The sequence below is a fragment of the Phalacrocorax aristotelis genome, chromosome 5 (genome assembly GCF_949628215.1).
Source record: "Phalacrocorax aristotelis chromosome 5, bGulAri2.1, whole genome shotgun sequence".
Taxonomy (NCBI): domain Eukaryota; kingdom Metazoa; phylum Chordata; class Aves; order Suliformes; family Phalacrocoracidae; genus Phalacrocorax; species Phalacrocorax aristotelis.
The window spans coordinates 35,093,606-35,108,420 of NC_134280.1; the positions used below are offsets into that span (position 1 = coordinate 35,093,606).

The following is a 14,815-nucleotide window of genomic DNA, read 5'->3' on the forward strand; positions in this document are numbered from 1 at the left end:
AGAAAGAACTTGGCTTTTCCGTGCAGTGTATATATAGTGTGTGCTTAAAGCAGCGACCGCTCGTATGTGTGATGTTTCAGCAGAATCAAGCGCTGCTCTGCAGACAAACTCTGGCAACGAAGGGTGTTTTTTTCCATACACTAAACCTCCCTTTACCTACATCTCTAGGAAGAAACACTCCAGTTAGTTATAAAATGGAAAGTCTCACTGTAACTGGGACTGACGTGCGAATGCTGTTCTCTTTGAAGGAGGATGCCACTGCCTGAGTTAAGTCTCCTGAAACTACTTAACAGGTCACACAATTTCAGGCAGACAGGTCTGTAGCTCCAATTAGCAAATACTGTGCTGGAACGGCTACAGGCTCATGCTACATTCCAGCAACCTTTAGTTAACGTCTAACTGGGAGGTCATGGGACAGTGACATATCCAGAGAATTTCGATCACTTTGAGGGGTTTTTACAAACATTGGTAAAGAATTGTCCTCCCCACTCACAGTCATATGTCTGTGTAAGCTCCAATAAGGATGGAAGTTAATAGGAGGAAAAACAGAACTTGTCTGTTAGTGATGCTACAGATTACCTAAAATTCACACTTGTCTGTACTGTTGCAGGTTGGCGGCATCCCCATAAAACACCTCCAGTTCTGTCTTTGAAACGTATGTTTGTTGGGAAGTTCTAATGTCCAAAGAGCAGACATGCATCTCCCTCCTGCCAACTACCATCACACTGCAGTGCAATCTTCCAAAATAACCATGATCCTTTCCTCTAGAATATGGAAAATATGTTGATCTTCAAGAGTAAGGATCTAAAAGCTTAAGAATTAACAGTGAAATTTATGCCAACTTGGGAAAATTTCATATCAAAATTTGAATTACTTATTCAATTTTTTCCCTATAACTGTTTAGAAAAAGGCTCTCATTTTGGCAATGAAAACAAACCTGGATTACGACTGAAGATGTTTTTTCTGATTTTACATTTTGGTTTCTTTCTTCCATAATTTGTATGATAAACAAAAACATACATCAATCAGGATAAAATTGTTCAGAATAAAAAGAGAGAAAAAGATAACACGACAAAAATGTGTGGAATATGATAGGTTTGGGGACCAAAGCCATTTTTTAAAAAATCATGTGAATCTGGCTATTAATACTGTTCCTAGGGAATCAGTCCAAATCCTAATGTTAGGAAATATGAGTTTGCAGAGATTTCAGAGAAAACTGTGTCAAGGAAAGAGCTTGCACTGAAGAATTGCACTGAAAATGGTTACTGTGAATCACTGAGGAAGACATGCTGCCTCTTAAGGAATCACACACAAAATAAAAATTTCTTCTCTCTAAGTCACACAACAGCACTGTATATATTTAACCTAAAACCCAGTCACTTGCTCTTTTGAGATTCGATAGCAGTAAAAGGAAGATACAGATGTAGAGAAAGTATAGGTCTAGGAACAGAATTTTATTTGATTCTGCAAAGTATCATGCAATGAATCACATTTTTTTAATGATCCTTGCCCAGGTTTCAGATGACAAAATTTACAAGTAAAAGGACGTGTAAGGTTAGCATCATAGGAGGAATAGTCTTCTCTTTACAACTCCATTTGATAGACGGTTATAAAAGAAAACAGAAGAAAAGGAAAAAAAAAAACCGTAGGTGACCTTGCATTTTTATTTTCAACGTCCTAGATACTTAAATCTAAACATCAAGATTCCATGACTCTCCTAGCATATCTAAATAATTCATGTTCAGCAAAATTTGCTCTGTACATTGAGGAATATTTAAGTGTCAAAAGTACCAGCTAATATGCAAGGTAAAAATTGTAAAGGTCCAGAAAAAGAAATGAAACCACAGAAGTCAAAGTGAGGAATTTGTCCCTCTTCCAGTCTTTTGCAGGTACGGCTATCATGACTTGTTGCAAAGATCAAAGAAATAAAAGGGATGTGTACTGGGGGTCTCACTGGGATGGCTCAAATACCCTAACATTATCCTTTAATCCCTAATTTCATGGGCCAATCATCCAGAGGCACTGAACCTAAACTCTCCCATTTTCTACCTCCAAGCAACTATAGGATTACATCAAACTTCAGATGTTTGTCTTCCTTACTTTCGTATTCATTTGAAAAATTTGCTCTCGTGGTTCTTACTGTAAAGTTTTCGAGATAGTGAACTGTTTTACAAGCTCTCCAATCTTTACCAAGCAGGAATTCTAATACAGGATTTAGGAGTTTCAAATGTCACGTTACTATGTGCTGTCTTCTTAAGGCAACGGAATAATTCCTTTGAAGTACCCTAATTTTGCATTACAAATCGGTACTAAGGCTTCCTTCATAAGCACCTCTAATTACAATACATGTAAAATTATTTAAATTTCATTACACTATTAACCTGACTCAAATTATTAAAAGGAAGGTTCAGACTAAGATCATAAGGAAGAGGCAACTTTTTGCCACAGTTTGGGAAATACATCTTTTGATTACTCCTATCTTTCAAGGTCATGTGCGTGGAACTTTTAACGGCAACATTAAAGTGACCAGTTAAAACAATTGTTTTGTATCACAGCAAAATCATTTACTTTAATCCCAAAGGAAAATGCATTAAAACCCAAAGCAGGTGTTCTTTTCAGACTGCTAACCATTAGCACTAGAACATCTACTGCAGTAAATGTCGTCTTAATGCGGAGAGCCAATGTTAATGTTGAACCACCCAGAGGAGCCTTCACAGCCATGAGCACCACATACCTTTATCACCGGGTGAGTAATGAGACTCTGAACTTTTCTTTATCTTTCCTTTATTTATGCTTGGACTTCCAGCACTGCACATCAGATACCCAGGGTTTTAATCTGTCCTATATCAGACTGCAAAAATACAATGCTTTCTCAACTGTCCTTGCATCAACAAATCAAACAGTCACATCCAACAAACCCTTCACTTGAGCAGTTACTTCTATCTAAAAATGCATCTCTCCTCTTAAGGATTTCAACTAATGCTTCTGGCTTATAAAAGATTAAGTGCAATCAGTTACACTGAAAGTTTATAATGCAGCTCTTGATTGTATTTTCTGTGCACGCATTTACATCAGGCACACAAGTTATATAAAATAGTTTGGAGTACAAAAATATGGTTATAACATAGGAGTACCAAACAGCACAGAAATCGAACAGTTTTATTACCGTAATACCAATTTATATACAGACCCCCAAGTTAATGATATTTCAATTCTAAGTATTCTTCCCAAATTGACAACTGTAGTGTACACTCTAAAAAACTGCAAATTAACAACACAAATCTATTTTAACCCCACATTGTCTATGCAGTCTGCACCAATCCTCTCTCTTGCACACAAAAATGTATTATAAATAATTTTTCACAAAATGTCATGTAGGTTTTATTGCACATTGTACATGCCAATATCTAAAAGAAAGGCTCAAACCTTTTGCTTGATAACTAACTGTTTAAATACCTAGCATTTACTTGTGTTATGAATACTATTGCATTTTTCAGGCTCTAATCTTAACCGATAACTTAAAAGAAAAAAAGCAGAACAGAAAATATGCCTCGAACTGTATAGCTTTTGTGAAAGAAACAAGCTTTTTTAATTTTACTGATTTCTACCGTATAAAGTCATTAAAAACATTTCACCTAGTTAAAAATCCTGTTTGAAAATTTCTGCATTTTTACTACAAAATTATGCATATAGCTGCTTGTATAATCACATATTCCTTCTGTTCTGCAGGATTAGATGTTCCTGTGCTGTACTGACTAAAAGATCACGTTACATAGGTCCTAGTGTTCACTATATGAGTTAGCATGTCAGACTCCATTCTGGCGGTCTCCCCAGCAGTGGCAAGCAAGGAGCCTGTCGTAACACCAGAACAGGTCAGTATAAAAAGGACACTGGGCACAAGTGGCCATCAAGCATCAAAGGCCATGTATCGTTCCTGTTAAGCAGATCTCTAGACTAAGGAATATGAGTAATTTGTCATTAATATGTGGGTTTACGGTATGCTGCACTAAAATATGACTGCTAAACAAAGAAAATGATTTGTGTATGACAGATATGTGCCAGCTGGTAAAAATGCCTCACTGGGTAAAAATCTGCATTTTGAGAGTTAAAACTCTGGCATGAACAACAAGATTTAAAAAGTTGATCGATCAAATGTTTTGCCAAGGGTTTCTAAAGCTATTAGCCATCAACAGCTCCAGAAAGGGATAAAACCAGCAAAACCAAACAGCTAAAATTGCACTATTACAAAGAAACAAGTCCGTGAAAGGGAGAGTCACCAGCTGGAGTTAAGGGACAGCCACTTCAAGAAGCCGATTGTTTTTTCGCTTGCAGGTTGGGATGTTGCCGTTCTTCTGGCTGCCTTGTATGAACTTCACACACACTTTGTCTTGTCTGAACTGGACCAGAAACCTAGGAGAGGGAATAAGATACATTTTAATTAAAGGTGGAAAAAGCCACATGAGGAGCAGAAGTCTCTTCCTGTTGGTTCTGAGCATCACTCCAAAAGATGTCATTTCCAGGTCTGTATTGATAATAAGAGTTGGAGAATAAAAAAAGCCATAGGCTATGGTAGGGCTTGAGTCTCCTTCAGGTAGTATCTCTTAATTATTGCCTATAACTCTGGACCTTTTACAATCGTTCATTTGGCATTCCTTTAGAAAGAAGGCAGTTTAAAACACAATTTCTAATGTACCAGAAGAGCAGCAAAGACTATTTCCAACTGCTTCATCATCATCCAGAGGGACTTTTCTATTTTCATGGAAGGAAGCTAAATACTTCTGCAGCAACAGCGGGAGCACTCTTCTGGTTTGTGCTTAATTTAGAGTGTATCTCTCATATTAGCAGCGCTTATATTTCTAGTACTTAGTTAGCCTTTGCAGTCCCCTGCTCGGCAATTGGGAAAATTAACTTCCCTCCCAGCAAACTCCAAATTTAGATATTTCCTACAGTCCAGGATAAATTAATCTGGATTTGACTCTTCACTTTTTTACTGGAAGAGAAATTTCATTGAACGTGGAGAATTGCTTTGAGAATCGAGGAGGCTCCTGTGGAGCCTCAAACTTCTCACTGATCTGGATAGCAAGATTAAAAGCAATAAACAGGGCAGCGCTGCCTTTTGGCTCACATGCAGTGGTTGCTGACCTAAAAAGTCCTTTGTAATACAGCACATTTTCCCCTTTTAGCATCCTTAAAAAGTCCTCCAGCAGAGGCCAAAAACTTCAAAGAATTTGTTCTCCAGCCGGAAACCACAAATCAAGCTGACGGCAGAGCTCATGGGAGGAAGTGGCCTCTGCTGCGCCGAGCTGCCCTTCAGTCCTACTTTCCTGCTGTACAGCCCAGACGCTCAAAGATTAACTTGTTCAGTGCTCCCAGCTTCCAGGCATCCAGAAAACGTAAGTAGGTCTTATAGCCATCATCTCTCGTCACCAATGATGCATTTTCCTAGACGCATCATTCCAATATTATATATATAAACAGTATGTCTCTTGCTAGACATACCCCTGGGTCAAGAGCATTTTTACTTAAGCTCTCGTCCCAAAAAGTAGTGCACAGTAGTCAAAGTAAGGCTACGTTTTCTCCTCAGTTCCTACTTGTGCTTGTATCTAAACTCTAGCAGGGAGAAGAGAGTACTGCTTCGCCATCAACAGAAATGGAACTGCCAAAAATGAAGCAAATGACTTAAAATTATTTAGTCTGGATAAACTCAACAGCAATACATACCTGATTGTTTTTAATCTGCAAGAAAGAAACAAAGCCATGTCCCAAAATGCAAGACTCCCAGAAAGCAGACTGTTTTCTAGACCTAAGGCAAGCAGGCAGTCCAGACTAGTGCAATGCATGCTTAATCTGTGTTTTAGTAGCTTATTCCTTTGTAGCCATCATTAAACTAGAATCTTACTGGGGACAGCCACACTCTTTTAGAGGCTAAAAATGCACACCTGTGAGCAAATTGAATCACATCTGGTAACAGAAGAAAGGAAAATGGCAGATGTCATTTTCAAGGAAAGAGCAAAATTAGCCTTTAAATAAACCCTGAAAACTGAACAGATACAACCGGTACTCGCCATGACTGCAGAATACAAGCAGTGCTGTGCAGCCAGGTAAAACGTTCCGTTTTTGCCTACCTATTGTTAGGTTTCCAAATATTCTTCCTTATGCAAAATGAGTAAAACTACCACATCAACACTGCTGAAGTCAGGGGGTACTTCACATAACAAACTGAGCGTATAACAATGGTGGACTGAGAGACTCCCAGTCAGCAGGCTTTAGGAGTTCTCACACACACACACAAACATTTCCGTACCTATAAACGCTGCAAGTGCAATCCTTATTTAAGGCCAAAAATATGAAACAGAACCAAGCGGAAAGAAATACTCATTTGAGATGCAAGCTTTTTATCAAACAAAGCTTTTCAACAGCCAAAACAACAATGGGTGATTCAAACACCATCAGCAGGAATTTAAATAATGTATTTTTCACCTTCACAAAAAAGAAGGTAGAGCTTTATGGACCTACGTTACTAGCACCATGATTATGTGTGTTTGGGGAGGAGTTTTTCATTCTGTTTTGGTTGTTTTCACTGGAACTGGGCACCTGGTGTCCACTCTAATTGATGAACATCTCATAGGAGTATGTGAACTTCTCAGTCACACACAAAATGATTCTCTCAAATGTAGTATCTCTTCATTATTTCTATAGCAGCAATTCTGCTTCACAGCTCTATTTGAAACTAACTTAAGAAAAGCACATTGTCTCTAATGACTTTCAAGGAAACAAGAGCCAAAATGAATACTAGAAATGAATACACATTGAAAATTGCATCCTTATTTACAAGTGTTCCGTCAAGAGAAAAGAAGTACTAGTTACACAACAGCATTTTGTTTTTCTAACATTAGATACTCGACTTTTTAGCATGTTGCATTGAAGGAAATGCACTTCTAAGCAAACAAGAAACATACTCATCAGATATCTCAATGTTGAGCTTCTGTTTGGTTTGGCTGAGAGTAGTGCGGTAAAGTTTAGTGGCCATTTCAATAAGGTGATCACTACTGAGCAGGAAATCTCCTTTACCAGCTGCTCCTGAACCCTGAAACAGAAAGGAAAGTAGTTAGGACTACCAAAACCTGGAATATGAAAAATATTAAATGCCAACCAGGAGGTTTTACAAGGAGTCTTCTCTTCCCAGTACAATGAAACAAGAGCCTTTTGTCTTGTAAATTAAATAGGGATGCAGTGCAGTGTACAGGATCAAATCAATTCACTCTCAAATAAGCAACAAACCTGTGGAGAAAGTTAAAAACCCCTGCTGATCCTAAAGGAGGGGTTTGTCCTACAAAACTGCAGTGTTTCCTTATCCCTCTTCTGGCTACACTGCAGCAAGCTCACAATAGTTTCAGAAAGGAACAGAAACAAATTGCCAACACCAGTATTAGAATGAAGACGGTCGGTAATAAAAGACACTATATATGATGTTCTTCAAATCCTTTAAGCTAGAATACAAATGCCAGCTTAATGATTTTAGCAGGTCAATGCTGACAGTGCAGTGAAGCAAATATAGCACTGAACTAAGTTCTTTAGAACAGAGTAACCAAATTAGCTGTGCCATAACTGGGATTTCTTGGCATCCCATAAGGAAGAGAGAAGTATTCTGCCAGTGTGTCAGGAAGAATTATAGGAGCAGCTAAAAAGGAAAACACTGCCACAAGGTATCCGAACCAGATTAAGGGCCCATATTACAAATGGAAAACTCCAGTCCTGAAGAGGCTACAGTGAAATATGAAGTCTGATTTTCACAAGTAAATGGTCCTTTGTAACGTAATAACTGTTCTCATTTGGCTTCAGTAGTTTTAAATCAAAGTTTCTGCAGATATGACAAAGTTCAATAAACTTCTAAACCTACAGGCTAACCACTACAATTTAATGCTACAAGATAATTAATAAACAATTTTTTTATCACTCCGTGTAAAACAGTCAGATTATTATATTATAAAGTTGTAACCAACCTCCTTGAGGTGCACTGCAAAGAAGCCATCATTTTGGGAGCTCATGGACACTTTGGTAACATCTCCCAGTGGAACCTCTGACTTGATATTCCCAGATTTTTGATCCGCAAGAAGAACGTTATTTTTGGTTAATAAGAAAATCCTGGATGTAGCCTGTGAAAATACAAAAATGCAAACCATTAGCTATATAAAGATAGAACTATTCTTTTTTGAGCATCTACTAAGACTACAAGCAGTTCATAGAGTTAATAAGCTTGGCCCACATTAGCAAACATGAACAGCTGATGATCAATTAAAATCAGTTCAAATTTATTTATGTGTCTAATTATAGATTAAGAAGCTTCGCTCATTTTGGCACATATGCTTAGATATAAACAGTTCCTTTAATTACTAGCGTACAGTTATAAAATTCAGAAACTGAAACTCAGAAACTATGCAAATCAGGATAACCTCATTTCTCAGGCTTTGTCCGTCCCCAGGAAAACCAACATACCTTTTCAGTGATAGCTAATTCAGGACTAAGCCTCACTATTTACTGTTCTTCACCAAAACTGTGTTGCAGAACAACACAAATCACATAGGTATTTTCAATATTATGTTCTCCTCCCTTTATCTATTGGAGTTACTTCTTTAGGAGGATATACATTCATATTTTCAAATGACAAGTATTTTTAAAGCATGAATGTATGTTCTTAAATTAATCTTAGAAAATAATAAGACATAGAAATGAGACCTTAATCTACATATAGCTTTTTCTCCTGTAAAATTTTAAATAACAAAATCTTAACTATTATAATTAAGAAGTAGCTGTCTAAAGCACACAGAACCATAGCTCATCATTAATTTTTCTTTTTTTAATTTTGAGAGCTGTAGCCTATACAAGTACAGGAGAGATTTTGTCTTCATTTAATTAGTTTCTTCTAAACCGGAGAATTAACTTGGCATCAACAACAGGCAACCTATTTCTCTCCTACAAATGCATAAATGACATCTATATCTGAGAAGTTGAGACCTACTGGTTCTAACGTTTAGACAGATACGGTGAAAACAATTCCATTTACTAAGAGAGGATAATACTTCCTGTTTTAATAAGTATAATTTAAATGCAAAACAAGTTCTGTGTTGGCAGAATAAAAAAGTACCCACAGCATATTTAACAGCTTTATTCAAATGATACAAGAAACTTGCCTTTTCATTCCAAAAAGTTTTTGATATCAATCAGAAGACAGGCAAAGCTAGCAGAATATACCACTCGGAATTTTAAAACATAATAAAATGTCATAATCAGTAGCTTGAACGACAGTGTGATACTTGAAAGGTTAAGTATTCTAAACAAGAACAATATTCTCTAAATTATTATTTTCTTCAAATGGCAAATAGAAGATCTAAGTTTGGTACAGAGACTACATTTAGTTGTGAATCAGTACAGCCTGTCACCAGTTGGTGAGATGCCATTTTTGTTTGGAAAAGTTGCTGAAATCTACAAACCGAAACAAGATTTTAATAATATTTATGTAAATTTAAAATGGGTGGTTAAAATCACCAGTCTACGTAAATCCAACATTTCCAGTCTTGCCCTTAAAAAAAGGCATTTTAAAAAAAATCCCTAGATCATTACGTGACAGAAGTGAAGTCTCCCTCTCAGTTTATTTATAACAAAAACGATCTACCCTTCTGGATAAAGCAATGCCATTTTATTACCTTCCCATTAGCTCTGTTGATCTTATTCACAACCTCTGCAATAATGATCTTTTCATCCACAGCATCTTTAAGTTTTTTGTACTTGGGGTTCTTGCTGATTTCCAAGTAAGCCCCTTGGAATGGCTGCCCAACACTGCCCAACCAAAAGACAAGAGAAACACAAGTTAAATGTGAATCACAGGGAAGAAATAAACATCCTGAAACCATAACATTCTGCCTCAGGCTTTATGGAGCCGGGCGATGCATCAAATACCATTTTCAACGACTCTACACTGTCAGAAGCTTCCTTAAACTTTGATACACTCTCTGCCAGTGAAAATAATTAGCTGCCTCATTCTTAGCAAAAGAATACTCTTATCGATCCAGAGACCTCTAGTTAAAATTTTTACCTGTTTTAAACAACAGCAATGCAAAATAATCTGCAATTGTATATCAGAATAATTAGAGCAATACATAACACAACATAACACATAAACAGGGCTCTTAAGATGGTTTTTTCTTATGCAGCATAATTGTCCTCAGTCCTGCTGAGAAGCTGAAAACTGCAGCCCCCCGAGCTCTGCCCCGAGATCCTGCAGGTCAGTGCTGTGCCGTGGTGCTAGCATCAGTGCCTTGCAGGCATGCTACATCAGCTGAAAATAACTTGGGAATTGCTAGAGAGTAGTGTGGATATATCTCCCAGCACATTATCCCAGGGGAAAGAAGAAAGGAGGAGGAAGAGGAGGGTAAGAAATTGTATGTGTATTAGACACAGAATCTTGTACACATTAACAGCACAGTGATGGTGGAAAAAAGACATTTATCACCAAAAACAGTAATAGGATTTTTTTTCCTTCCTCTGAAAACATTTTCCAATTAAATGGGCCAAATTACTGCAAGTATCAGACACAAGTACATCCTTGCATGTGCAATCAATTTTGATTGAAAACCACCCAATAACAGTCTCTGAAAACAGAGGAAGTAAAACTTCAGTAGGACCTACACCTCTGCTCTTGCACAGTATTTCAGAGTGACAGACAAGAACTTGCTTTCAAGATCTGCTGCTGTTTGTTAAATGTGTACCAGTTCTTCAGCAAGACTTGTTGCGCTGGCAAATCACCCTGTCCTTAGCCACCTCAGGGTTATTCAGTAACAGCTTTGCTATCAGTTAAGAATTGGTGAACACAGTTGCTGCTTGCTTTGTTAGAAGTCCCGTCAACTAATCACTTTGATTAAATTATAGTCAAAGTACTGAACGTAAAGCTTTTCCAAGGCTAGAGCCCAAGAGGAACAAACATTATGTGGAACAGCGATACATTTGTAATTCATCTCTGGCACACAGGGAGATGGGAGAGAAAAGGAAGGGTACTGGCATTTTAGTACTCACAAGAAATCCCTCTCTGTTCTTAAATAATTACATTACAGACAGAAAGTTATCCACATCCTATGAATCATGATCATACTAACTAATCAGAAACTTTATACAGTAATTTCCTCTACCCTTGGGCCAAGGAAAAAAAAAAACAACAGGAGCTAATCAGTTCTGAATACATGACAAAAAGAGATGGAAATGTTTCTAGATCAGTGCTGGGTGGGGAAAGCATTCTAACTTTCTATCATGTTGGCACTTTGGGGGGGTTTTTTGTTTTTATTAACTAGCATTATGAAACCATAGTCACCAAAACTGTAGATTCCCTGGGGACTTTGTCCCTAATCTAACAATGACTTACAAATTAAAACTGAAATGAATCAACAGCTACCTTCTATCACATATACCACATAAGAATGTCTTGGATAACAGTAACTTGGGTATATATTTTGCTGTGTTAATATTTCATTGTTCTGTCTTGGTGCAAAAAAGTACCAAACCAGGGATATAAATAAAATTCCTTCCTTCCCAAAGAGCTCTACACTGATCAGATGTATACTGACTCAAAGCAAAAAAGCCTGCTTGCTCCTAGAAAAGTCCAAAGGCAGCATCTTTTTGTTTCCCCAGCAGCATAAAAAGATATCCCAAAGCAAATAAGGAATAAAGCACAAGCTAACATATACAGCCATTAAATAAGTGACCTACTGAAGGGAAGACAGAGAAACATACACTGAGCCCATTACAGGAAAAAAAGAAATGTCTCAACAAAAAACTGAACAAAACAACACCAATACAACACAAATATCCAAGCAGAGCTTGTCCATGCATGGAACTGCCTTCGTCAACTCTTGCAGATTTCTGTTCCTCCTTCTACTGAACCTTGCTTTTTACTTTACAGTGCCTCACTCCTGCTCAGCTCAAACTACGGCTTCTAAAAGAAAACTCTCCCGAGATCGATGAGACCTTTGTTTTCAAGAAAAACACAATTTCTAAGCTCATGTTCACTTAAAAAGTTTGACTTCTTGCAAGGACATCAGTTCTCTAGTTTGTCAATTTTATTGCATGCAAAAGAAAAAAAAAGCATTCCTTAAGTAAAATCAGATACTACTGCACTTTCTTGAGTAATGTTAGCTCTGCAGATAGCAATGACAAGAATTTATCAGTTTTTAAGAACTCAATAATCTGATAAACCAAAACACTTATTTGCAGAGATTTCACATTTTTAAGAAGTCTCAAATTAAAAAAAATTATAAAATGGAAATGAACTTCTAAGCACTTTTTATCTGAAGTATCCTTTCAAAAGATATATACCAATACATCTAACTCTTAAATTACCTAGTCTTCATGTTAAAGCATTATGCTGAATGTGCTAAATCTGAACATAGGGGAGCTCCCTGTCATGCCTCAGCTGGGAGCGGCATTATCACTTACAGCCTTCCAGTTCACTCTACATTTACTGGTTGCAGGAACCAGCGTGATGGAAAGTAGGGGAAAGGGCGAGAGTTACTCCCTTCTACAAGTTCTCCAACAGGTCACGGGGGGTTAGAACAACAAAACATCATGGCTTCTGGACGGAAGTGTTCAGTATCATGGGATTAGTAGGCTGCAACAACATTAAGTTAGAAGCAAACTGAGATCAATTTCTAGGACTGTAAAGTAAAATGGAGGGACATTGTCAAACAAGGAAACTGCACTTTCCTGCTTAAGATAAAAAACAATATCTTGCTTAGTTTCCTAAAGGATATTGAATTTAACGTACACTAAAAGCAGCAGAATCAGTCATTACCTGGCTGGATATAAAGCCTTCTTATCCTTGAAAAGTTCGCTTGCTTCCAGTTTTTCTTCATATATAAGTTTCTGCTGATCTGTGAACTGGTCTCTGTACTTTTTACACTACAAAACATGATATATTAAACAAACCAAAAAATTATCCTTCGAAGTCAGATTTGAAGCAACAGCAAAACTAATGTTTGCCTATTGCTCAAGATGCACATTCTTTGTATACTTCTGAAGTGAGTCAGCTCCATCCTACATGCCACTGTAGCACAGTAACTATCAGAGGTATTTTTCTCCTCAGCCATTCTAGATACTTCTGAATTACACCAAATCCAACCTCTAAACCACATCACTTCAGCATATTGCATTTGAACAGGAGCTTAATCTATCAGATACCAGTCACTGGAAGACTGTGCTAAAAATGTTCACAGAAACATATATAGTTCCACAATTGTGGAAGTTTATGCAAACAGAGAGAAAGAACAAAACATAGCTGAGAAGATGAATTTTGCAGAAAGAAAAACTGTCCCTTGACAATTCACAGAAACCATAGCCCTCAAGATCAGTAAAATGTCTCATCAGCACTTACACAGATTCTCAATGTTCTCTCCATCCAAAGATCCAAAACAAATTTCAGCTAACCGCAGTTCATAAGTAAAAAATTCCACCCGATACTTCCAATGTTGGTCTAAGAGCCAGTCCCAGTCCTGGCCATGGATACAAGTATTATAAGCTACCAATTAACAGGCAACAGGCATACTGCTTTACTGTTAAGTTAAAAGCTGATGGCAGGATGCAATCCTCTCTCCCTAGCCCCAGAAAGGAGTAGCCAGGATAGTTATACTCCTTGCAGGCCAAAAGACAATGATCAAAAGACATACTTATTCCAAAGAAATAAAATATCCTGTCTGGAATGGGAAGAAATTCATCCTAAAAACAGACTCTTCAGGAATAACACAAAATGACTGAAACTCATGTGATGAAGTTCTGTACAGACTGGACCAGAATGTGTCCTACCCGCCACAAATGGAAAATCCTCTTTAGTTCCTTGTGAGTTGAATCCAAGAAAAGGTAAGGTCTCGCTGGCCAGTTTTTATCTATTGGTGATAAAGAAGGCACCTTATTCTTCATTTCCAGGAAGTATTTCTGCATCTGTGATAAAATTGAAGCAAGACGTTTTATTAATGTTCAAATACCAGAGTTATTGAAATAAGCAAGGAAAAGCAGATGCTCTGTGATTAAAAGCAGTTATCAAACTGCAACTCTCAGCTTTCATGAACCTGAATATGGCTTTTAAAAGTCAGGCACACTGAGAAATGCAGATTTAGATAGCATACAAGTGTGGCAAATGCTTAGTTAGTACCATTCCCACACCTCCAAAACACTATTACTATCCTTTCTTTGCAACATAAGAATGTTTAAATTGTCAATTTTCCATATGCTTATCTTGGACGTTTCATTAAAAAGACTCTCAAGACCATAACACAGCTCTTATTTTTGCTAAAAAACAAAACATTAAAGCACAGAAAATGTGCATGTGCTTTTTACAGATGTATACATACAAGTCTCTGAAGGGTAAATTCATAAATTTTTCTTCCAGCATTGGCTCTGAAGAATTTCCTGTACTCTCTACGGACCTGGAAAGTTAAAGAAACCCTCAGAGTGAATACAAAGAGTGAATTTGTTTGCACAGGTACTTTTTTATAAAGCTCTATGGCAGAAAATACTAAAACAAGCCTACAAACATGCAAAGTGTTCCCTGAAATAGTAACGCTAACTGAGTACTCTTAAAATATATGAACCAGACCGTGGACCAAGAGGTCAGAAAGATACCTCAGATGACCTGAGTACAGTCATTTGCAAATGTAACAGAGAATTTGAAATACTTTCATCTGAAAAGATGAGCTATTCAAATATTGTTGAATTCACAGCATTAATCTCGTCATAGGCTTTTGCATGAAGTTAGACTGGAAAAAGTGAGGTATCA

General features: G+C 37.3%; 1 protein-coding gene across 6 annotated transcripts in view; it reads right to left on the reverse strand.

Moving 5' to 3' along the window:
* Nucleotides 1–3,145: 3,145 nt before the first annotated feature.
* The window catches only part of MYO1B (myosin IB), a 121,645-nt gene continuing 109,975 nt past the window's right edge, over nucleotides 3,146–14,815 (reverse strand). For all 6 annotated transcript variants that reach the window (XM_075093912.1, XM_075093916.1, XM_075093914.1 and 3 more), the window contains 7 exons: nucleotides 14,391–14,465; nucleotides 13,846–13,980; nucleotides 12,839–12,945; nucleotides 9,705–9,837; nucleotides 8,004–8,156; nucleotides 6,960–7,087; nucleotides 3,146–4,410 (listed from right to left, as the gene is read on the reverse strand). In XM_075093912.1, coding sequence (XP_074950013.1) covers nucleotides 4,287–4,410; nucleotides 6,960–7,087; nucleotides 8,004–8,156; nucleotides 9,705–9,837; nucleotides 12,839–12,945; nucleotides 13,846–13,980; nucleotides 14,391–14,465 — 855 coding nt within the window. In that variant the 3' untranslated portion in view covers nucleotides 3,146–4,286. The remainder of the gene's footprint in view (nucleotides 4,411–6,959; nucleotides 7,088–8,003; nucleotides 8,157–9,704; nucleotides 9,838–12,838; nucleotides 12,946–13,845; nucleotides 13,981–14,390; nucleotides 14,466–14,815) is intronic.